Source organism: Hyperolius riggenbachi, chromosome 11, assembly GCF_040937935.1.
Source record: "Hyperolius riggenbachi isolate aHypRig1 chromosome 11, aHypRig1.pri, whole genome shotgun sequence".
Taxonomy (NCBI): domain Eukaryota; kingdom Metazoa; phylum Chordata; class Amphibia; order Anura; family Hyperoliidae; genus Hyperolius; species Hyperolius riggenbachi.
Window position 1 is genome coordinate 205,761,402 of NC_090656.1, and position 23,630 is coordinate 205,785,031.

The following is a 23,630-nucleotide window of genomic DNA, read 5'->3' on the forward strand; positions in this document are numbered from 1 at the left end:
GTTGTTGCCTTTTCTCTAAATCCTACCTATGTTTACAATTCAATATGATTACATTCCCATCACCTTTATATATACACATTACCTATTACATCCATTAGATGGTGATAGTGCATAGTAGGAATGACCAGAACACTACAATCAGGTTCTACCCTTCACAACATTGCCCAACAACGTTTTTTTCTAAACATTCCAAAACACCGCTTAAAACATTGTTTATTATTATTTTCATTTTTATTTTCGTTTATGTAGAACCGTCTTATAGTCCTTTCTCCTCCCCCTGTCCCCATTCTTTAAGGCACGAGTACTCCTGGCCGCCTGCCCATACTTAAGATGGCGCAGGGATACCCTAACACTTGGGCACAAACAGCGCTGACCGCCCGTAACGTCACTTCCGCCGCTGAGCAGAAGCGACGTACATTCCTCTCTTCTTCGATGCGGCACTATTGACGCATTGTACTGCCCTACGCGACCCTACATGCGACGTTAGAACCGCACGTTGGCGCACTTTGATGACGCGTACAGATGCCCGCATCCGCGTTCAGCGTTATCCAAACTACCTGCCCCGCAGGTCAATTGATTAGGGGGCGTTACTCTCGACTATATAAACGGCAGGCCAGCAGCACCTGGGCACAAAGGCGCCAGGTGTGAATCTTACATACTGCTGGTAAGTGTCATTTTTACTTGCTCTGTTTATTTGCTCTGTTTATCTGCCTTGTTCACCTCGCTATTTTTTCCCTTTTTACCTAACCAACGATTGCGCATGATGTAATAAAATATACTACAAATTTGTTTTAATCCCCTTGATACCTTATGATAACTACCAGTGAACCCTCACTACGCTAATTTCTAACCACACCACTGCGGATTTTTTTAATTAATAGATTCCTTACATACATTCCACTCACACCCACCACTCTTGTTTCATTATCCCTTCCAATATTTTTGTCTCCCTCCCCCTCATTCACACATAGATGTCCATACCCCCAGCATACCTCCCCCTCAAAGTCATCTCCTTAAATCACAAAAACCTCCCCCTCCCTCTCCCCTGTCTGACCACACGTTTAGAACATTACACCCCCACACCTTATATATGAACATTTTTATATGAAATTGATATGTATATGTGGCTTGTGTGTCCGGATACACACCAATATGTGCCTTTTATCCCCAGTTGTGTACTACCCTTACTGCCTGATGAAGCTGGTTTAAGCCTGCGAAACGCGTTGTGATTAACCCCTGGAGTGTACCAATAAATATACCTTTTGTTGAATACACAGCTTGTTGTGTCTGCTTAAAGGAGGTAAGTCCACCACTGCCTCCTAAGCACTTTTAAATATTTTAAATATTGATCTTATTCTTTTGGCGCCTCTGCTTATTTTACATTATGTAGATCAATATATGTATTGGACTTGCTCAGATTTTTTGGGTGGGGCATACTTCAATCCTTTATCCAACATCCTTAACTCACCCCTGGTAAGTTCTACTCCACTCAGGTTGAATATGCCCTCCCCGACTAATTCCTTAGCCTTTTGTTTTCCATGCCCTGCCCGACATCCCCTTCTGCCCTTCTTTTTACTTGTTGTCCTGGGGTGTAGGGGGGCATGTCTGGTTCTCCTCCTCTGTCCTCTCTGTACTGTCGATGACGACCTATCCCTAAAAAACTATTGCCATATCCCCGCTGGGGTTCGTGTTCCAGATGTTGGAACCTGTTAAAAATGGGGACTCCGCACTCTGTTCTATGAGGTCCTCGTCTAGGTGTATCCCCCCTCCCCCAAATTCCCCTGGTGGTGTGTAATTCCTATATGCCCCTCCGCTCGAGGCTTCGTATCTATTTCCTCCGTGACCACCTCTGCGTCCATAAGCACCCCCATAAACTGGTCTATTGTAGTTATTACCTCTGGGATACTGATTATACTCCCATTGCGGGTGGGATTAACTATTTTGTAGATCTCTATAAGATGGATTACTCCTCCCCTGTGGACCCAACCCCCCCCCCCCCCCCCCTGGTATCGGGACTTGAGGTGCTGGTCTGGGGGGGTTATTCCCTGTGGGTTTGGGCTGAACATTTTCCTGTTCTACCCTCTTTTTCTGCCTTTTGTATGCAGTGTTATTTTTGTAGGCCTCCGTGTCCCGGACATATTGTTTATGTTTGTCCAGGATAATTTCCTTTTCTGATTTTTAGTAAGGATTCTTGTATGAACATAGATCTTCTAGCATACTCCTCCTCTTTGTACGGTTCTAACCTTATACGGGTCTGTTCTATCTCCTTTCCCAACTTATCCAGTCTCAATTTTTTTCGTTTAGCACACAATTTTATCAGGCCCTGTCCACATTTCTCCATATACTCATAGAGTTCTGCATCGTTTTGTTCACCCTCCTCCCCATCATTAGGTGTCACTTCCCATCTTTATCTATTGGTAACAATACCCTTTGTTGCATATTTTTCAAATGTAGCCAAATCCCACCAAGTTTGGAGCTCATTATTCATAATAGAATGTAAATGTTTAAAATCCTGCTCCATAGTGTGCGTTGTAGCAATCGGTAGTTCATCAAACAATGTGTCCAAGTCTATATCCCTTTTTCTTCTATATTCAAATAGATCTATGGTGGTGTGCACAGAGATCAATAGCTACTATAGCCAACAGAATACAAATTAGACGATACATTGCTCACCACCTCCAAGTAAAGACCATGTCCAGTTCGCTGCTTGCTGTCATTAAAAGGAAGGATTTATCTAACTTTTTCTAAGTAGGCACCCCACACAGCCGCGCTTCTGGCAATCCTGATCTTCATATATTCCTAGTGCCTTTAAATATCCCTAAGGGAGCAGATACAATTACATAGCGGGTAACCTCCAACAGCAGTACACCCTGTGCTCACAAACACACTGTGCTGGGATTGTCTCAGCCACGCCCCCAGCGCACTTCATTGGTGTGGAGAGAGAGTGTTAGAGGGATGAAGGGTGAGGGGGCGGAGACTCGCCGGTCAGTGGCGAGAAGCTTGTGATTGTACTGGAAATATCCAGCAAGCAGAGGTATGCTGCTGGTGAAGCAATTAAAAACGCCGTGCATAATGAAACATGAAGTAAATACAAACATTAATGAACAAAAGGTGCTCAAGAACAGTGTACATAATATGTCAAACTTTTTTATGCTATGAGAAGTGGTTTCTTTGTTTTATCCATAGAGTGCGGATTACATTGATTTGATACGTGCTAAGTATAAAGAAGCTGGCTGGTGAGCAGGGAACTGACGGGGGAGTGTGTGTGCCCCCCTAATGCATGTGGTGGAAATAATCCCAGCACAGTGTGTTTGTGAGCACAGGGTGTACTGCTGTTGGAGGTTACCCGCTATGTACTTGTATCTGCTCCCTGAGGCTGCATTTCCACTTGTGCGGTGCGAATCGCTGCGGAAAAATTTTTGCATGCGGATGCGAAATTCGCATGCGGGCCCATGCGAATTTTTATGCGAATTCGCACACGAATTTGCATGGATGATGATGCATGCGAATTTAACCATGGCAGTGCTGGTGTGCTTTTCCATTGTTTCTATGCGAATTCGTATGAAAATTCGTATACCCAGCCCTGTGTCTTGCTGTGCGAATGCTTCACTTTCTCGTTCATTAGCAATGTCGGCTGTCCTCATTATCTGTATCCAAACTACTCCTTTTCAATCCCGTTGTCAATGGGGAGCAGATTGGACATTTAGGCCTCGTTTGTGGCACATTTTTCCCCTTCCTGTCGATTTCTGTGAGTTGGGCGGTTTTGGTAATTGTTTTTGTAAACTCTTTTACTTTTACTTCTTTCACTTCCTGATGTCAGTCAGGAAGTGAACTCTTTGATCCAGAAAAGAATAAATACAATGTATTTATCCTTAAAAACGCGAACGCAATCTTTGTACAAAGTGATTTTGTCAGCATCTGTGTTTTTCCTATACCTTCCATTGAGGCGGAATGGCCTCAAAAATAGTCCATGCAGACCTTTTCTGAGCGGATGGGAAATGAACCACTCAGATGTGAACTCTTTTATACAGAATCCTTACACAAGCGCTTTCAGGACGATTTTGAAAAATCACCAGAGCTTAAAGTCCAAAAGTGCCTCCAGTGTGAACGAGCCCTTAGGAAATAATTGTCAGATCCTGTCATTTGCACGGGAAATTGCATTATGTGTACCCAGCATGATGTGCTACTATATTATTATACTGTATTGTGTGTGGATAAGGGGGACCTTTCAGGAATCCCCCCCCCCCTCCCCCCTGAAAATCCTGGGTTTGCCCCTGGCCCAGCACTGCCCATGCAATAAAGGTCCTCCATTTCCACCACTTTAGGTAGTTTGTGTAACTTGCATTACACGTGTAACAACTACGTTTCCTGTTACATAAGCAATGTAGGTGCAAATAATGCAAGTTGCACAAAGTATGTAGATTTACATACTTGTCAAAAAGCCCAGTAAACCTACAGTACACATCATGGCTTCAATTCATCAAAGGGTGTTCGATAACAAAATCCCAGTCCTTAAAATACCGGATTCTGTATTTTACACTTCACTGTGCTAATTCATCAATATTTTCACATGTGTGGTAGATGTTCGGTAAGTTACCGAAGTACTAAAGGCCCATACACACGTCGGATTTTAGCGAACGACCCGTCGTTTGAATGTTCCGTCGTTCGGACGTTTTCGCGTCAAATCCGACGTGTGTACAGACTATCATTCGGGTGATAAGACTGGTTACCAACGATCCGCCGGGCGGATCGCTGGTAACCAGTCTTATCACCCGAACGATAGTCTGTACACACGTCGGATTTGACGCGAAAACGTCCGAACGACGGAACATTCAAACGACGGGTCGTTCGCTAAAATCCGACGTGTGTATGGGCCTTACGGCTTCAGTTCATCAAAGGCTGTCAGATAACAGCAGAGTGGTGCAGAGCAGCTTGGAATGTCCCTGTGTTGTTACAAGCTGATAACAATAGAAGGCATCCAGACATCCCTTTACATGTAAACGTGTTATATTTAGTGTTACTTATACTGCCTCTGCTGCTCTGAATCTGTCCATCAGTCTTTCTTAACATTTTACTTATTTGCCACAACGTAGATAAACTTCCTGGAGACATTACAAATGCCATGCTTGGTGATTTCACCACTTGCATCTTTGCATATTCAAACAGGGACTCAAAGGGTTACACCACCGAAGGGTATCTGGGGATATCTTTTGTCCGGTTCTCTCTGCTCACTGCCTAGGGGGTCTGGAAGCTTGTGTGGAGAAGCCTGTGTGACCTATCAGCACCTATCAGCGGCACTTGCAGGAGAACAGGGGCTGTTTCTATTGGCTGCCTGCTCCTGCTAATCATGAAAAGGCTTTCGAAGCCTGTAACCACAGGGGAGAGCTGGAGATAAACACCTAATGTGCTAGCGAATGTGGTAACCTTGATGAATTAACATTTGCTGACATGTGTTGAGCACAAGTCGGTAATTTATCTCATTGCTCTGTCATTTCAGCTTCTCATTCGGTAACAGCTTTGATGAATTAACATTTTCTTAAGTGCTCCGTTAACTCAGCTGTTTTCAGCATTACCGAATGCGGTAACCGTAATGCTTGATGAATTGAAGCCCATGTGTGCTAAGACTATCAGTTTACAAAAGTACAGCTTAAAAGAAACAAGATTTAAGTACCTTAAAAACAAACACAGAGACAGCGGTGCAGTATGTTAGGCAATAGGAAAACTGGATAGAAGAGAATGGTACTCACAAAATAGGGTTGCTTTAAGGGCAACCATTCAATAAGGCCTGTAGAGAAAAACCATCTCCACTCGGGTACAAAGGTCTCTTTGTACTTTCGTCTTTGTCTAAAGAATGCTTTCTCCTCTGCATGTCAGTATATATAAGCTGTGTTTTGTACATTTTGTCAGTATATGCAGGAACCAAGTCTGACAAAGGCTTATTAGCCGTAAGCTCACTCTTTATTCTCCCCAAAGTTAGCCAATAAATGGTATCATCCTGATTCAAAACTTCTTTTCTGTACTTTCGGATGCTCTCTTTTAAATCCAAGAATGGAACCTCGCTGACACAAGGTCGCATAACGTGCCCCTAACGCAACGCAAGTTGGACGTTACATTGATCTGCGTTATGCGTCTCTTGATGCGTATGTGATGCTTACTTTTTGCCGCATGCGGGTCGAACGAAAACGGCGCATGCAGGACTTTACAAAAACAAAAAAACAAACATTACTGAGCATGTGCAAACAGTCTAACGCAGCCAAATAGGAGTATAACGCACAACACGCTGCACTTTCATTTACCGTGCTGCGTTATACTCCAACGCAACGTGGCCACTGTGAACAGCCTATTGATTTATTATTGCTGTGAGTTGGGCTGCGTTACAGGCTGCTGTAATGTGGGACTTTAACGTCCCACTGTGAAAGCAGCCTTAATGATTCAAGGCTGGTGTAGAGCCTTGTGCATTCAGGTTTTTGTATAAGGCAATGTCAACCACTAGGCTAGCTGGCCGAGGGAAATAAACACCCAATTACAGAGCAATTAGAGGGCAGGCAAGCTGGTAAAATGACACAGCATGATGCAGAGCAGAGGCTTGTCTGCAGGCAGCTAGATAAGGACATAGACAGCATGAGGCAGAACAGAGGCTTGCCTGCAGGCAGCTAGATAAGAACAGACACAGCATAATGCAGAACAGAGGCTTGCAGATGGACAGCTCCAGGGGCGTAACTAGAAATCACTGGGCCCCCCTGCGAAAATGAGGATGGGCCCCCCCCATAGGCGCCAAATAATCGTAATGGGGCAGCATTTCACTATAAAATAATCCTAATGCAGCAATGTTTTACCAGAAATTAATCGTAAATTGTGCAGCATTTCACCAGAAATGAATCGTAAAATGGGCAGCATTTCGCCATAAAATAATCGTAAAGTGGGCAGCATTTCACCAGAAATTAATCATAAATTGGGCAGCATTTCACCATAAATTGTAAATTGGGCAGCATTTCATCAGAAATTAATCGTAAATTGGGCAGCATTTCAGCAGAAATTAAGTGCAAATTGGGCAGCATTTCCCTATAAAATAATCGTAAAAGTGAGCAGCATTTCCCCATAAAATAATCGTATAGTGGGCAGCAGTCACCATAAAATAATCATAATGTGGGCAGCAGTCATCAGAAAATAATAGTAATGTGGGCAGCAGTCCCCAGAAAATCGCAATGTGGGCAGCAGTCACCAGAAAATCGCAATGTGGGCAGAAGACACCAGAAAATCGCAATGTGGGCAGCAGTTACCAGAAAATCGTACAGTGGGCAGCCGACACCAGAAAATCGCAATGTGGGCAGCAGACACCAGAAAATCGCAATGTGGGCAGCAGACACCAGAAAATAGCAATGTGGGCAGCAGACACCAGAAAATAGCAATGTGGGCAGCAGTTACCCCCCCCCAAAAAAATTGCACCTGTGAAAAAACAAAACAATTTACTTACCTGGCAGAAGTCTCCTCTCCCAGCATGTGGCGTGCAGCTCCCCGAAGATCCTCCAGCAGCACATCTCCCGCGCTGACAGGCAGAGTGCAGGGCTACGGCAAGATGGCTCCTGAAGCCCTGTACTGGAGACACAAATAGTCTCCAGTGCAGGGCTTCGGCAGCCATCTTGCCGTAGCCCTGCTCTGCCTCCCGGGAGACTGCGGGGAATGAACTGGCCCGGCGTCTATTAGACGCTGCGGCCAGTTCCTGGCTGGGGGGGCCCACAATTGGGGGGCGGCGGCAGCGCTTCCCCCCGCACACGGCTGGCGGGCCCCAGAGAGGCCCCGGGCCCCCCTGCGGCTGATGGGGCTGCATCCCCAGTAGGTACGCCAGTGCATTCATTCAGCAATAACTTTATAACTACTTATCATAACAAAATGATCTACCGTATTTTCCGCCGTATAGGACGCTCTGGAATATAAGACGCACCCAGGTTTAGAGGGCAAAAACCAGGCAGGGACAAAAAAAATACTAAACCTGGTACGTCCATATTCCAGGAGCGTCTTGTACACATTCTCTCCCAGATGGTGTCCTCCTGTGTCCCCCATGTGTCCTTTTGTGTGTCCTCATGTGTGCTCCTGTGCCCCCCATATCCCCCATGTGTCCTCCTGTGCCTCCCTTGTGTCGTCCTGTGTGTCCTCATGTGCCCCCCATGTTTCCTCCTGTGTCCCCATATGTCTCCCTTTGTGTCCTCATGTGCCCCCCATGTGTCCTTTTGTGTGTCTTCATGTGTGCTCCTGTGCCCCCCATATCCCCCATGTGTCCTCCTGTGCCTCCCATGTGTCGTCCTGTGTTTCCTCATGTGCCCCCATGTGTCTCTCTGTGTATCCTCATGTGCCCCCCATGTGTCGTCCTGTACCCCCATGTGTCCATCTGTGCCCCCATGTGTCCTCCTGTGTGTCCTTGTGTGCTCCTGTGCCCCCATGTGTCTTCCTGCGTCCCCCATATGTCCTTTGTCCCCATGTCTCCCCTAAGTGTCTCTCATGGGTCCTCCTGTGTTCCCCTTTTTATTGCCCCCCTTCTCCATGTGCCTTCCTCCCTGCCTCCGAGCAGCTTGAACTGATGACGCACAGTTCAAGCCGCTCGCTAGAGGGAGAAGTGCAGGGGAGACGGATGTCTGCAGTCATCGCAGGCAGGAAGGTAAGGTGCCGCTACTCGCTACATCACCCGGGGAGGCCGGAGACGCAAGGGGGTGGGAGAGGAGGCTAGCTGGGGCAGCACAATGATCTGGGGTTAGCGCGGGAGCATGCAAAATGTAAGTTGCCGCTATTGACACTTTACCCGGGGGGGGGGGGGGGGCAGGAGACTCAAGCAGTCATGAGGGAGGAAGGCAGGCATGGGAAAGCAGGCGCACAAAGGCAAGGAATCTTCAACGTAGCGGCGGGTCAGTGGTTCGTATGGCTGGCGTTCGTAAGTCGGGGATTCCCTGCCTTTGCCATCAGTGATGCTGCGTTCCTCCTCACACGGCAGTTGCGTCCCACCGATGAGGGATGATGTAGTCCAGTCTGCGCAGCAGATGAAATTCTGCTCTTTACGGCGGATGGGGGATTTGTGTAACTGCACGATTGTGCGGTTGAGATTAGGAACAATCCAAACAGCGCAGGAGACAGGGGTAACCAGTAACGGCAAATAACTCAACAGGGACAGATGCCTCCTACAACTAAATGGATTGCTCTGAGTCGCGTCAGTAAGGTAAATCTGCCGACGTGACTCTAAAAGTAAACAAGCAGTATGTCAGTGTAAAAAAAAAATGTCTCCTGCCTCATTACATGTAACCTACTATGCTCTACATACACCTACAAATATTACAGTGACTAAAAAAACAAAGAATTTAACCATAGTGCCGCTTTAAAAAAATGTATGTAGATGTAATTTTACTTTTTGGCCACAAGAAGGCCACAGTCTTTTTTTTTTAAATTTTTTTTTTTTTAATAGGCGTACTATTTAAACTTATAGGAAGTGAAGAGCGGATGTGTAACTTAGAACGATCGTGGCTTCTCATAGAACGGGGACTCGGATCAGTGAATGGGAACTGTGTTCTCATACACTGATCTCCAGGCTAACGGGCGGTGGCAAGCGATTGGCCGCAGCAGCGAGTGGCAGCCTTTGGGACGTAGCAGCTACGTCCAAAAGGCTTTAGTAGTTAAGGAGAAAATTACTTGTTCCAGGTCAAAGAGGGTCAGAGTGATCAAATCTGCTGTTAGAAATCGAGGCGCGTATTGCCAGCTTTAATTTCAATTTAATGCAGGTTGAAGTCATCTGCCTTTGTCTTTAGACTGAGTTTAGGTTTAGCCAGAATGTACACTGTGTCACTACTGTGGGCAAAAAGTGAATGCAGGGAGAGTGTCAGGCTCTATGCCTTTGTCATCCTGCTGGTGGCAGCACTGTGGAACTTTGGTGTGGACTTCCGCTGTCTACCAGCAGATGACTCTCGTCTTGCTGGGACCTGTGTAAGTTCCCTAGCTCAGTGTTTCTCAACATTTTATTGGTATGTACCCCTTTTAAAACTCTGTACTCACCAAGTACCCCCTAGCATGGTAAACATTATCACACGTACCCCTTGACAAATATATATTTAATCGTAGTACATTATAATTGGTTCTAAACCATTTCCAAGAATTTATTATTGCTTTTAATTAGCTGAAATACTAATTTGGTGCTGTTTAAATAAGATTTATCATTTTCTAAAACTCTAAATTTGTTATGTTTGGTTAAGTATAATCAAGCCCGAGTACACCCTAGAACCCTCAGAAGTACCCCCTGGGGTACGCGTACCCCACGTTGAGAACCTATGCCCTAGCTCACCGGCAGATGGAACTGTGGGGAAATTCACTCTCACCTGGGGTTCACTTTAACCTCCCTGGCGGTAAGCCCGAGCTGAGCTCGAGCTATGCCGCCGGGAGGCACCGCTCAGGCCCCGCTGGGCCGATTTGCATAATTTTTTTTTTTTTGTTACACGCAGCTAGCACTTTGCTAGCTGCGTGTAACCTCCGATCGCCGCCGCTACCCGCCGATCCGCCGCTATACCCGTTGCCGCAGCCGCCCCCCCCCAAACCCCGTGCGCTGCCTGGCCAATCAGTGCCAGGCAGCGCTGTGGGGTGGATCGGATTCCCCTTTGACGTCATGACGTCTTTGAACGGGATCTCTTGATCTCCGTTCGCCGAAGGCGATCGGAGGGGCTGGGGGGATGCTGCTCAGCAGCGGCTATCATGTAGCGAGACATTGTCTCACTACATGAAAAAAAAAAGAAAAATTAAAAAAAAGGTATTTGCTGCCCCCTGGCGGATTATAACAAACCGCCAGGGAGGTTAAGGGTGGATTTGCTAGTAGCACATTGTAAGATCATTCTGGAACTCTTGTATTGTTGTTGGGCCATTTTTCTGTGCTTCCTGATCCTTGCCCTTGTACTCTGAACTCATGGTATTGACCCTTGCTTGTCCGACTATTCTCTTTGCCTACTGTCTGTATTACTGATAATCTCTGAATACCTGGTTTGACTATTGCCTGTTTGACTTATCTCTTGTATGCCGATTTGGTTATCCACGCATATATATACACATATATACTGTGAGATCTGTGTTCCTGTTTGTGCCATTGTATATATCATGTGATCTGTGTTATTGCATATTTGTTGTATATATTTGTATAGTTAGATAGTCAGTTGGAGGGGTTCTGGTATTGTGATGCATTGTGTTTTTCTTGCATTGTATGATTGTATGTGTATGGTGGATGTATTTTTGAATTACTGCACCTTTGTAAACAAACATGTTTTCACCTTCAAATCCAACCTGTGCAGATCTCAGTATTTACATATATGTGAATTCTTGCTCTTGCCTCGATAAGAATCTGCATGTGCAGAGCCTTAGGCCCGGTTCACATTAGCGTTTTTTTGCAGAACGTAACCGGAATGTATACTGTACAAATGGAACGGATGTGAAAGGATCCAATGTTAACCTATGGATCCATTCACATGCGTCCATACGGATACGTTCCGTACATACCGGTCCCCGGATCTAAAAATTGCTGCAGGCCCTAATTTTCCGGACCGCTCTGCCCAGCGGAACGGATCTGGACAAAAAATGCTGCAGCATTGGGGGAATGGGAAACAGAAGGTTTCTTCACACTAGTGAAGAAACGGACCGTTCCACGGGGGATAAGGGCATGTGCTGGCGCAAATCTAGCGACGGGAGGGTGAGGGGAGGGTGCAGCAGCCGGGCGGGTGGGTGAGGGAGGGTTTATACATACCTAATCTTCTGTAGCAGCCGGCGGTAGAGGCTTCTGTCTTCTTCCACATGACGCGTCATGTGACAAGTCACATGACGCGCTGTGTAGTCACAGTGAAAGAAGAGGAAGCCTCTACCGCTGCCTGCTGCAGAAGATTAGGTATATATTTGCTGGGGAAATTGAGTGAAAACGGATCTGATCAATCATTGATCAGATTCGTTTTCACAATGTGAACCGGGCCGCGGACAGAGCAAACCCGGATCTGGTGTAGCGGAGACCGGATCCGCTCACCGGATCCTTTTGTCTATAAACGCTAATGTGAACCGGGCCTTACAGTGAATTATTGTGCAGAGCTAGATTCCTGATGCCAACATGACAGCATTTTTCCAAATTTAACTTTTATTGGTACTTGTTAGAAGACAATTACAACATATTGTACCAGTAGAATTTCCTTTACATCAAACAATCGGTGAAAAATAAAAATTAAGAACAAAGTAGAACATTGCATATACGGTAGTATTCACAATATAACATTGCTGTTGCTAAATAGCTTTTACACATAGCTTTGTTCATGCAAAGTAATTCCATTTTAGATGATCACGTCTCTTAGTAATTATTGTTATAAGATCAATACTTTGCTAATGTCTTTGAAACAATGAAAAATAAAAATAAATTAAATATCGTTTGTCAAAGTACCAGTTGTGGTCCCTCCTGTATATCACACATTCCTCTCCTCTCTCTGTCACCAGCAGGGGTCGCACTGTGGCCTCGGTTTGCTTTTCTGCTCTATTGTCAGAAGCTTATTTCCTCCCCAGCAAGCAGCTATCAGAGCTCTGGCAGAAAGCGAGAAGGGTGGACACAATTCATCATGACAAGGCTCGTGATCGTCAATATCTTCTACCTGTTGCTCATTGCACATGCCATGGCAGGTAAGTCTCCTCTCTGCCTTTACTATTATATGGGACAAGTGGGTGTCTGCTGTAGGCATATTTGCTATAAACCAATGGCTTGAAAGTTAAAGGAGATACTTGTTTCTGTTTCACATTAGTCAACAGAATAAACAAAACAAAACAAAAACAAATCATAATTGTAACAATAATTCCATTAAATGGCTAACTGTAAAAATGCCTCTTTCAGAGATCTTGTCCCTTTATCTGGCCGTATGTACAGAGGAGAGCTGCAGGGGCAGTTACTGTACTTAAAGAGGATCCCCAGAGTAAATACTAAAATCCAGCAGCTTGCAAGTAAAAGAAAGATATATTTACCCGAGAAACCTTGTCCCGCGATGCTGGTCCGAAGTCCCTGCATGACCCAACTTCTGGCTCCTGGCCCCGCCTTCCCTCTCTCTCTGCAGAGAAAAACAACAAGCTATTTACTGTAGTAGGTATATGTAGCGAGCTATGAATGTCCGAGTATAGGTAGCCAGGTACCACAGTATATATAGCGAGCTATAGGTGCTCCAGTATAGGTGGCCGGGTACAGTTGGTGCCGGGTACAGTTGGTGCCACGGTGTAGGTAGTGAGCTATAGGTTCCCCAGTATAGATAGCCAGGTACAGGTGGTGCCCCAGGTTAGCCAGGTACAAGTGCCACAGTATAGGTAGCAAGTTATAGATGCCCCAATATAGGTAACACGGCAACAGGAGGAAAGAGGGTGTGGCAGGGGCGTGTCCAGTGGCATAGAAATAGGAGATGCAGAGGTTGCAACCGCACTGGGGCCCTTGAACCAGAGGGGCCCATTAAGGGCCCTCCTTCATCCTTCTTATTAGTTTTTCCTTGGAGCTGAACTTATAATGAACACCTCATTTCTGCATTAAATTGTAGTAATCCTTAACTGTTTCCTTTCTCTGATTATACCTCTCTGACACTAAATCTGTCCTTGGTAGGTTTTAAGGGTTAATATCAATAGAGTGGTTGGGGTTTCATGGGAAACCAGCACTGGGGCCCCAAGCTCCTCAGCTATGCCACTGTGCGTGTCTTTATAAGTGTCCATGTTTCTTATCTCAAAATGTTGGGAGTCATGGTAGCATTGTGTTCATATCCAGTGTCAGTGATCAGGCTGTGTATACAATCTGCATGTACAGTGGCTTGCAAAAGTATTCTGCCCCCTTGAAGAAGTTTTCCACATTTTGTCACATTACTGCCACAAACATGAATCAATTTTATTGGAATTTCACATGAAAGACCAATACAAAGTGGTGTACACGTCAGAAGTGGAATGAAAATCATATATGATTCCAATTTTTTTTTTTTTTTACAAATTAATAACTGCAAAGTGGTATGTGCATAATTATTCGGCCCCCTTTGATCTGAGTGCAGTCAGTTCCTTATAGACATTCCCTGATAAGTGCTAATGACTAAATGGAGTGCACCTGTGTGTAATCTAATGTCAGTACAAATACAGCTGCTCTGTGAGGGCCTCAGAGGTTGTCTAAGAGAATATTGGGAGCAACAACACCGTGAAGTCCAAAGAACACACAAGACAGGTTTTAGACAGGTCAGGGATCAAGTTATTGAGAAATTTAAAGCAGGCTTAGGCTACAAAAAGATTTCCTAAGCCTTGAACATCCCAAGGAGCACTGTTCAAGCGATCAATCAGAAATGGAAGGCGTATGGCACAACTGTAAACCTACCAAGACAAGGCCATCCACCTAAACTCACAGGCCGAACAAGGAGAGCGCTGATCAGAAATGTAGTCAAGAGGCCCATGGTGACTCTGGACGAGCTGCAGAGATCTACAGCTCAGGTGGGAGACTCTGTCCATAGGACAACTATTAGTCATGCACTGTACAAAGTTGGCCTTTAGGGAAGAGTGGCAAGAAGAAAGGCATTGTTAACAGAAAGCATAAGAACGGGACGTTTCCAGTTTGCCACAAGCCATGTGGGAGACACAGCAACCATGTGGAAGAAGGTGCTCTGGTCAGATGAGACCAAAATTGAACTTTTTGGCCAAAATGCAAAAGGCTATGTGTGGCAGAAAACTAACACTGCACATCACTCTGAACACACCATCCCCACTGTCAAATATGGTGGTGGCAGCATCATGCTCAGGGGGTGCATCTCTTCATCAGGGACAGGGAGGCTGGTCAGAGTCGATGGGAAGATGGATGGAGCCAAATACAGGGCAAACTTTGGAAGAAAACCTCTTGGAGACTGCGAAAGACTTGAGACTGGGGCGGAGGTTTACCTTCCAGCAGGACAATGACCCTAAACATAAAGCCAGGGCAACAATGGAATGGTTTAAAACAAAACATATCTATGTGTTAGAATGGCCCAGTCAAAGTCCAGATCTAAATCCAATCGAGAATCTGTGGCAAGATCTGAAAACTGCTGTTCACAAATGCTGTCCATCTAATCTGACTGAGCTGGAGCTGTTTTGCAAAGAAGAATGGGCAAGAATGTCAGTCTCTAGATGTGCAAATCTGGTAGAGACATACCCTAAAAGACTGGCAGCTGTAATTGCAGCAAAAGGTGGTTCTACAAAGTATTGACTCAGGGGTCCGAATAATTACGCACACCCCACTTTGCAGTTATTTGTAAAAAATGTTTGGAATGATGTATGATTTTCGATCCACTTCTCACCACTTTGTATTGGTCTTTCACGTGGAATTCCAATAAAATTGATGCATGCTTGTGGCAATAATGTGACAAAATGTGGAAACCTTCAAGGGGTCCGAATACTTTTGCAACCCACTGTATATTAGCTTCTATCTGTAAGGTCTGAGGCACACATGCCATTGATAAAACTGTGCCTTGAGAAAAAGTTAAAGCAAATCTTTTAGGCAAAATAAAATCCCCTTCCTAGGAAATAAAGAGTATAGATGGGTGCTGAATTCAAGCATAGAGAGGAAATCGGCAGGAGTAACTATCTTAATAAACTCTAGATTAGATCTCGAGGTGATGAATTCATACTCCGATAAAAATGCTCGATTATTAATTTTGGTGGTGAAAATTGATGGTCGTGATTTAACTTTGGCCAATCTTTATGCACCAAATTCCGGTCAAGTTGATTTTATTTGTAATAGCCTTCGTAAGATTAAAGAACTGGGGAAGGGCCAAATAATCATAGGCGGAGATTTTAATGTGGTACTGGATCCAAGTATTGACAGCTCTAAGGGGGGCTCTGCTATCTCCTCTAGAAACCGGAACAGGCTTTTAAAGATGTTAAACTCAAATAAACTTATTGATATTTGGAGAGTGTTAAATGGTAACAATAAAGATTATTCTTTTTATTCTAGGGTTCATGATACTTATACCAGATTAGATATGTTTCTTGTAAACCAAGATCAGATAGATGACTTCTATGACTCCGAGATTGGTAGGTTTACATTCTTGGATCATGCCCCAGTGTTCATCAATTTAAAATTAAATGCTGTACCGACTAGAATATATAACTGGAAACTTAATAATGAATTGCTTAATGATATGGAAGTTTTAAAGGAAATTGAAAGCACAATAAGTAACTTCTACAAGGAGAATAGATCTCCTGGAATGAGTGAAACCACTCTTTGGGATACATTAAAATGTGTCCTAAGAGGGGTTTTCATAAAACATAGCTGTAGAAAGAATAGGGAAAGGAACAGTAAAATACAAAAACTTCTGGGCTCTATAAAAATTCTGGAATCTGAGCATAAAAGCCATGGTTCTGGGAAAACTTATGATGAACTGATTAGGTTAAGGGAAGAATTCAACGGGCTTCTTAATAAAAAATGTGCTAATATATATAAAAAGTTTCAAAAATTGTATGCAATTGGGCTTAATAGACCAGGGAAATTTATGGCAGAACATCTTCGCCGGGATAAAGCAGAGAAATTTATAGAAAAAATTCTAAAATCGAACGGCAGTTGGGCAAATAGCACTCAAGATATAGCTAATACTTTTTTCAGCTATTACAGTAAGCTGTATGCAAAAGACCCCCCTTTTGCCGAGAATCTAGTTACCGATCTGTTTAAATCAGTGAGTCTCACACAAGTCAGGGAAGAGGACATAGTAAATTTAGACTCTCCTATAAATAGTCAGGAATTTCTTGATATAGTGTCGAGTTTGGAGAATAATAAAAGCCCTGGTCCTGACGGATTTTCTGCAGAATTTTATAAAAGATTCTCCAAAGATTTAGCTGAACCATTCTGTATTATGACGAATGTTAATTATACACCAGTTACCTTTTCTCAATCTACAAACACTGCAGCTATCTCTTTATTACATAAGGAGGGAAAACCGAGGACAGCCTGTGAAGGTTATCGCCCGATATCGATTATTAATATCGATGTTAAAATATACTCCAAAATTCTTGCAGTCAGATTAGAGGCAGAAATGGAAACAATTTTGGGGGGGCAGCAGTCTGGTTTTCGGAAAGGCAAACACTCTCGTGATAATATCTATTCCATCTGTAGCTTTATTTATAGTTGCCAGAACTCTCATACAGAAGCTGTCCTGGCAAGTTTGGACGCCGAAAAGGCTTTTGATATGGTTTCCAGGGATTTTTTATTTATGGCTTTGAGAGAATATGGTCTGGGGGTAAACTTGATAGAACGCATACAAAAACTGTATATGAACCAGCACGCATTTGTGAAGACGAATGGTTTTCCCTCCAACGAATTTCCGGTTTCTAGGGGAGTTCGTCAGGGCTGTCCTCTATCCCCATACCTTTTTAATTTAGTTATTGAGGTACTGATTCAATTAATTCAGAGGGATGACATGATCCATGGACTGGTCCAGAACCACATGAAAGTTAAAGTTCTGGCATACGCTGACGACTTAATGTTGTTACTTACTGATCCGAGTAATTCTTTTCCTAGTGCCATGGAGCATGTTCTGAATTTTGGCAAGATATCAGGATTCAAGATCAATTCTGAAAAAACCTTAGTTTTGGATTTAAATTGTACCCTTGCAACAAAGGAACTTATAAGTTGTAGATATAGTGTGGGCTGGAATAATAAGTTCATGAAATATCTTGGTATAAAGATTGATAAAAATCTGAATAATCTTTTTTATCTTAATTACGGGAGTATGATTACTGAGTGCAGAAACCTTTTAAACAACTGGGATCGACCTTGTTTTAACAGTATAGGTAGGGTTGCTATCATCCAGATGATGATCACACCCAGAATGATGTTCCTTTTCCAGAATTTGCCGATTTTTGTTCCAAAACTATGGTTTAAAGGGAAGGTTCAGGGAGGGGATGCATGCGCAGTACAGCCCGGCGGACGTCCGATGACGTCAGCGCGCCGGCGTGGGACGCAGAAGTCCCAGGAAATGGAGCGCAGAAGAGCCCGACCTGGCAGCCGGCCTGGCCAGGTCGGGTCGGGCACCGGAGACCACCGGGAGCCTGCGGAGCGGCGGCGAGGGCACCTCCTGCCTGCCACGGGCTGGAGGAAGCCCCAGGTAAGTGGAAATTTATTTTATTTTTTTAATCCCCTCCCTGAACCTTCCCTTTAAAGACTGCCACAGATTATTTCAGGAATTTATATGGCATAAAAAAAAAAGCTAGAATTTGTTACAGAACTTTAACTAAGGATAAACATCATGGAGGATTAGGTGCTCCTGATCTATACAATTATTACCTAGCTGTCCATCTGAGTAGGGTCTTGTCTTGGCGACTGGATGATCCGACCAATATATGGTCCAAATTGGAGCTAGGATGGATTGATAATAACATTGTATCCTCTTGGAACCCTAAAATATTATTTACATTTTCCAAACGTATTTTTCATCCCTTAATAAGACCAACTATACTTGCGCTCTATAACTATATTAGACCCAAAAAGGGTGTCAGGAGGCTGTCTCCAATTATATCCCTGCAAAGTTTAGGAATACCGCAATTCAGGGATAAGGTCTGGTTGTCCAGACTAGGTCTGTCAGAGTGGTCCACTCTTGGTGACTTGACTCAATTGTTTGATTCAAATATGGCAGAGTGGGTGTCTATTCAAGTTTATAGAGATTCCTTAGAGTCCTTTTTATATGGCCCAAGCACGAAGTATATTGGGCAGTTTAAAAAAAGAATTTGGTGAGATAAGATCCTCATCAAATGAATTAGAAGCCTTGTTTATGAAGAGGATAGTTCCCCCTAAAGTGGTTTCTAAGATCTATGATATTCTTCAAAAGGGGGATGAAGCTGTGCGTCCACCTATTTTTAATAGGTGGGAGCGCGACCTTAAGACACCGATAAGTGATCAAGAATGGAAACATATTTTAGATAGAATCTGGCTTTCAAAATTACCTGCCTGCCAACTAATCCAATACAAACTTGTGATGCAGTGGTATCAGACTCCAGGTAGATTTATAAAAGGAGGGCAAAACTCTGAAAATCTTTGTTGGAGATGTAGTGATCCTGCACCTAATTATTTACATATGTTGTACTACTGTCCAAGAATTCAACAGTTTTGGAATTGCATTTTTTACTACATTAATGAACATTTTGATCTTAATCTCGACGCCAATATATTTACGGCATTATTTGGTTGTGGCAAAGGTGTAGGCAATGGTATAGAAGATGACTCTATGTGGAAACTTGTGAATTTTGCATTGTTGGTTGCGCGAAAAATAATTGCAGAACAATGGAAAACTATATCTACGCCTGGTTTGAATGAATGGAGGGATAAGATTTCCTTTTATTTAAGAATGGAAGAAAATAATGATACAGATATATTGGACGACCAATCGGATTCCCCCGTAAATTTCCACAGATTATGGTTTTCCATCCTAGAGAAATCGCCTATGAGGGATAATTGTTTTTTGCTATGAGTGAGATATCCAGAGCTTACTACGTGTAGATAGAATATTACTCCACTGTTTAATCTGTGGCTGTTTTTGTCTTTTTTTTTTTTTTTGGTTTGTCTGAGGTTGTCTGTTTGTTTTTTGTTGCTGTTCTGTTTTGTTTTTTTTTTTTTTTTTTTTTTTTTTTTTTTTATTATTTGTAAAAGCGCATGTACAAAATGGTCCAAAATATGAATATTTATAATTAAACATTTAAGCAGACTATGATGCAAAATTGGCCCAAGCAAAAGAGCATGCTGATGAAGCTGATTTTATATAGCTCGGGCCCCGTTATGTAACGGAAAATGCTCATTGTCTGTCAAAAAAAGAAAAAAAAAAAAAAAAGCAAATCTGAACTCAGAACTTCATGTCAGCTCTGAAAGATAAGTGTTATAATTTGCATGGAGTTTGTGCGCTGCACCTGGAGCAAACAGAAACAGACGCACACACCCGCAACCAGGCAGAGATGTCACTGTTTAGGAAAACACTGACAAAACCAGGAGTAAATGAATAATAAGAATTTATTATTAAATGAAAATAAAGTAATGCTGTGCATTAACCTCATGCATGGAAACAATCAGCATTGACTTGCAGGCAATGTATTCTACACACATACTGTACATACACTGCATCAAATAATACAGGCAGATACATTCAATAAGCATACAAAAGGTATGAAAATCAGGGTTTATACAAGGACCTCTCTGCATAAAGCGAGTTATGCAGAGTAGATCCAGGGTATAGAACTGTGTGCACACGGACCCTGGATCCAGAACAGTAAACACAATATATATATATATTTATATATATATATATATATATATATATATATATATATATATATATATATATATATATATATATGCAAGATTCACAATCGAGGAGGAGACACACGGATAGTCAGCAAGCATAGGTCATACACAGGAGATTAAACAGTACAGTAATCGCTAGGCAAAGAATAGTCGGTGATACAAAGCACAAGGTCAAACCGGGAGATCAGTAGAGCAGTGAATCAAGGAACAATATTGCCAGGGACAGGGAACTCAGGGCAGGATGGCTAGAACCAGGAACAAAGAGCTAGCAACTAGTGAGTTTACAGGTGTGGCTTAAAGAGTAACTGTCAGGCTGCAGAAGCTAATTTAAACCTCTATTCTCCTGTGTTAAACAGTTTAGAAGGAAGCTCAAAAGCCATTAGTGAAGATAAACATTTCAGTTACCTTTGATGTGTGCTTATCAGCAAGTCTGTTATAGACCCATAAAGCATACCTCCCAACTTTTTGAGATGAGAAAACGGGACACTTAAGCCACACCCCTGCCACACCCCTGGCCACACCCCCGCCACGCCTCCAGTCACGCATACCATAAAAATTTCATAAGAAAATATGTTGTTTTATAATTCAAACCACACTGGTCCTTTCTATCCTGGTTCATTTTCCTTCATAATAACATTTTAGGGTGCAGGGGCCAGGGGCAGGGTGCCTGGGGTACAGTGCCTAGGGCCATGGGCAGGGTACACTCTTGGTGGGGAGGAGGGTGCTAGTGGGGAGGAGGGTTGTCAGTGGAGGGGGGGGGGGGGCGAGAATGCCTGTGGGTGGGGAGGAGGGTGCCACTTTTAGGTGGGGGAGGATTGCCTGGAGGAGGAAAAAAATGATCGAGGCTCCAGCCGCGGTGAAGAGGGATGCGGGAGCCCGGCTTTATTACTTCCTCCCTCCCTCTCTGAATGCCCCCCTGATGTATGTCTGTGTCCCCCCCCTTGTTAGCAGAGTGAGCGCAGCGGAGCAGCCAGCCGAGTCCTCTTACCTCTGATCCACTCGTACTGGTATAGGACTTCTATCTGCTTCCTGTGACATCATAGTAAACAGGAAGCACATGGAGGTCCAATGCTAGACAGTACGAGTGGATCTGCGGTAAGAGGACTCGGCTGGCTGCTCCGCTGCGCTCACTCTGCTAACAAGGGGGGGACACAGACCCATCAGGGGGGCGTTCAGAGAGAGGGAGGGAGAGAGGAAGTAGTGAAGCCGGCTCCCGCATCCCTCATTACCGCGGCTGGAGCCTCGATCATTTTTTCCTCCTATATTTCTGCCCAGCTGTCGGGATTCAAGAGGGGGGGCCCGGGATAACGGGAGGGCCCCCCCAAATCGTGAGAATCCCGACGAAAACGGGACGGTTGGGGGGTATGATAAAGACGCAAGCCGCAGCTAAACTGCAAAGCATTCTGGGGCCCTCCCCTCGGCTGCTAATGAGACGTTACAGAAGCTTGTAATCCGTCTAGCTGTGTAGCACTGATAAATCTCGGGGCAGAGTACTCTGCAGGAGTCAGCTATTGTTCCTAGCCACATGGCTCATTAATATTCACTGCACACCGTGTTGTTCAAGAACGAGCTTATCTGTGATCAGGAATCAGGCAGGACATGACGACACATTTGACAGAAAAACATGGAGCCTGCCATGAGCTGTCAGGAGCATCTATCTCTGCATATACTATATACAAATTCTGTGAAGTACAAACGTGGACAGTGAAATGCATATGTAATGTAAGTACAGCCAATCTTTAGCTACTGATATATGTGTTTATTTTCTCTGAGACCTTATACCTAACAGCTCCTCTTTAAAGAGACTCTGTAACAATTTTTTCAGCCTTAGTTCTTCTATCCTATAAGTTCCTATGCCTGTTCTAATGTGCTGGGGCTTACTGCAGCCTTTCCTAATTACACTGTCTCTGTAATAAATCAATGTATCTTTCCCCTGTCGTGTCTGTCGGGCTAAGGCTTTGAATGTGTGGAATGTGCAGGGCTGCTTGTCATTGGATAGAAGCGATACACACCCTCTGCAGGCCCCCTGCAGGCTCTGAATGACTCACACAATCTGTATATGTGATCCTATTACAAGCTGGTTAGTTTGTTTGTAAACACTGCCTAAAACTGTTAATTACAAGCCAGGATTGCAGCAGAGAGTGGCAGAAACAGCACAGAGGGGCACAGGAGAAAATAAGGAATAGAATGGTATGCTTTTTAGTGTAAGAATATTAGAGTACAGATTCTCTTTAAAGAGACTCTGTAACAATTTTTTCAGCCTTAGTTCTTCTATCCTATGAGTTCCTATGCCTGTTCTAATGTGCTGGGGCTTACTGCAGCTCTTCCTAATTACACTGTCTCTGTAATAAATCAATGTATCTTTCCTCTGTCCTGTTTGTCGGGCTAAGGCTTTGATTGTGTGGAATGTGCAGGGCTGCTTGTGATTGGTAGAAGCGATACACACCCTCTGCAGGCCCCCTGCATACTCACACACTATGCTTAGCTGAGCCTATTAGAAGCTGGTTAGTTTGTTTGTAAACATTGCCTAAAACTGTTAATTACAAGCCAGGATTGCAGCAGAGAGTGGCAGAAACAGCACAGAGGGGCACAGGAGAAAATAAGGAATAGAATGGTATGCTTTTTAGTGTAAGAATATTAGAGTACAGATTCTCTTTAAATGGCATGCTGAGAGACCATGTGACAGTCCAGGCCTCCTCCCTGTCTGTGGAGAGATCTCTAGAAAGTCCGCCCTCTGCTGGTGGACAGAGGAAAGTTCAGATTGCAAATTCATGGAGGAGGCTGGTGACATCTGCTGGTGAAGCAAAGTTAGTTCAAGCAGGAATTTACCAGTAGATGCAGATTTTAACAATAAGCAACAGTATAGTAACCTTTAAAGGATACAAATGCTGCAATAAATCTGCAGTTTGTCTACTTCCTGCTTTCATGGAAGCAGACATTTTGTTAACATCCTGTGTTTACAAATTATCTCTCTGCCATGGCAATCAGCTGATACAGCGAAGGGATCAAATTACAACTTGTGCTTAGTCACAGAGGAGGGGAAATTAGACATGCTAAACTCTCTAAGCACATACAGGGTGCATTTCTATTAGTTCTCCTTCTGTCCTTTCATATAGTTTATATGGCATTCCTCAAGCCAAATACTTTTTTTTTAAAACTCCCTATAAACTAAACAAGCCTTGCCCACAGCTTCTCCAGAGAGCCTCGGCACTCTGAGCTATAGTAGCCAGGGCTTATAGGAACTCGTTCTGGGCAAGAGGAGGAGAAGGTTACTAGTCTAGAGATTTCAGAGGCAGAGGGGAGGAGGAGAGGAGAGAGAAGTTTTCAC

The 23,630-nt window shown here is 43.9% G+C and overlaps 1 protein-coding gene across 1 annotated transcript in view; it reads left to right on the top strand.

The window, feature by feature from the left end:
- The first annotated feature begins 1,280 nt into the window (after positions 1 to 1,280).
- The window catches only part of LOC137538196 (uncharacterized), a 120,759-nt gene continuing 98,409 nt past the window's right edge, over positions 1,281 to 23,630 (top strand). The window contains exons 1-2 of the mRNA XM_068260230.1: positions 1,281 to 1,300; positions 12,490 to 12,666. Of these exons, the coding sequence (XP_068116331.1) occupies positions 12,606 to 12,666 (61 nt within the window). The 5' untranslated portion in view covers positions 1,281 to 1,300; positions 12,490 to 12,605. The remainder of the gene's footprint in view (positions 1,301 to 12,489; positions 12,667 to 23,630) is intronic.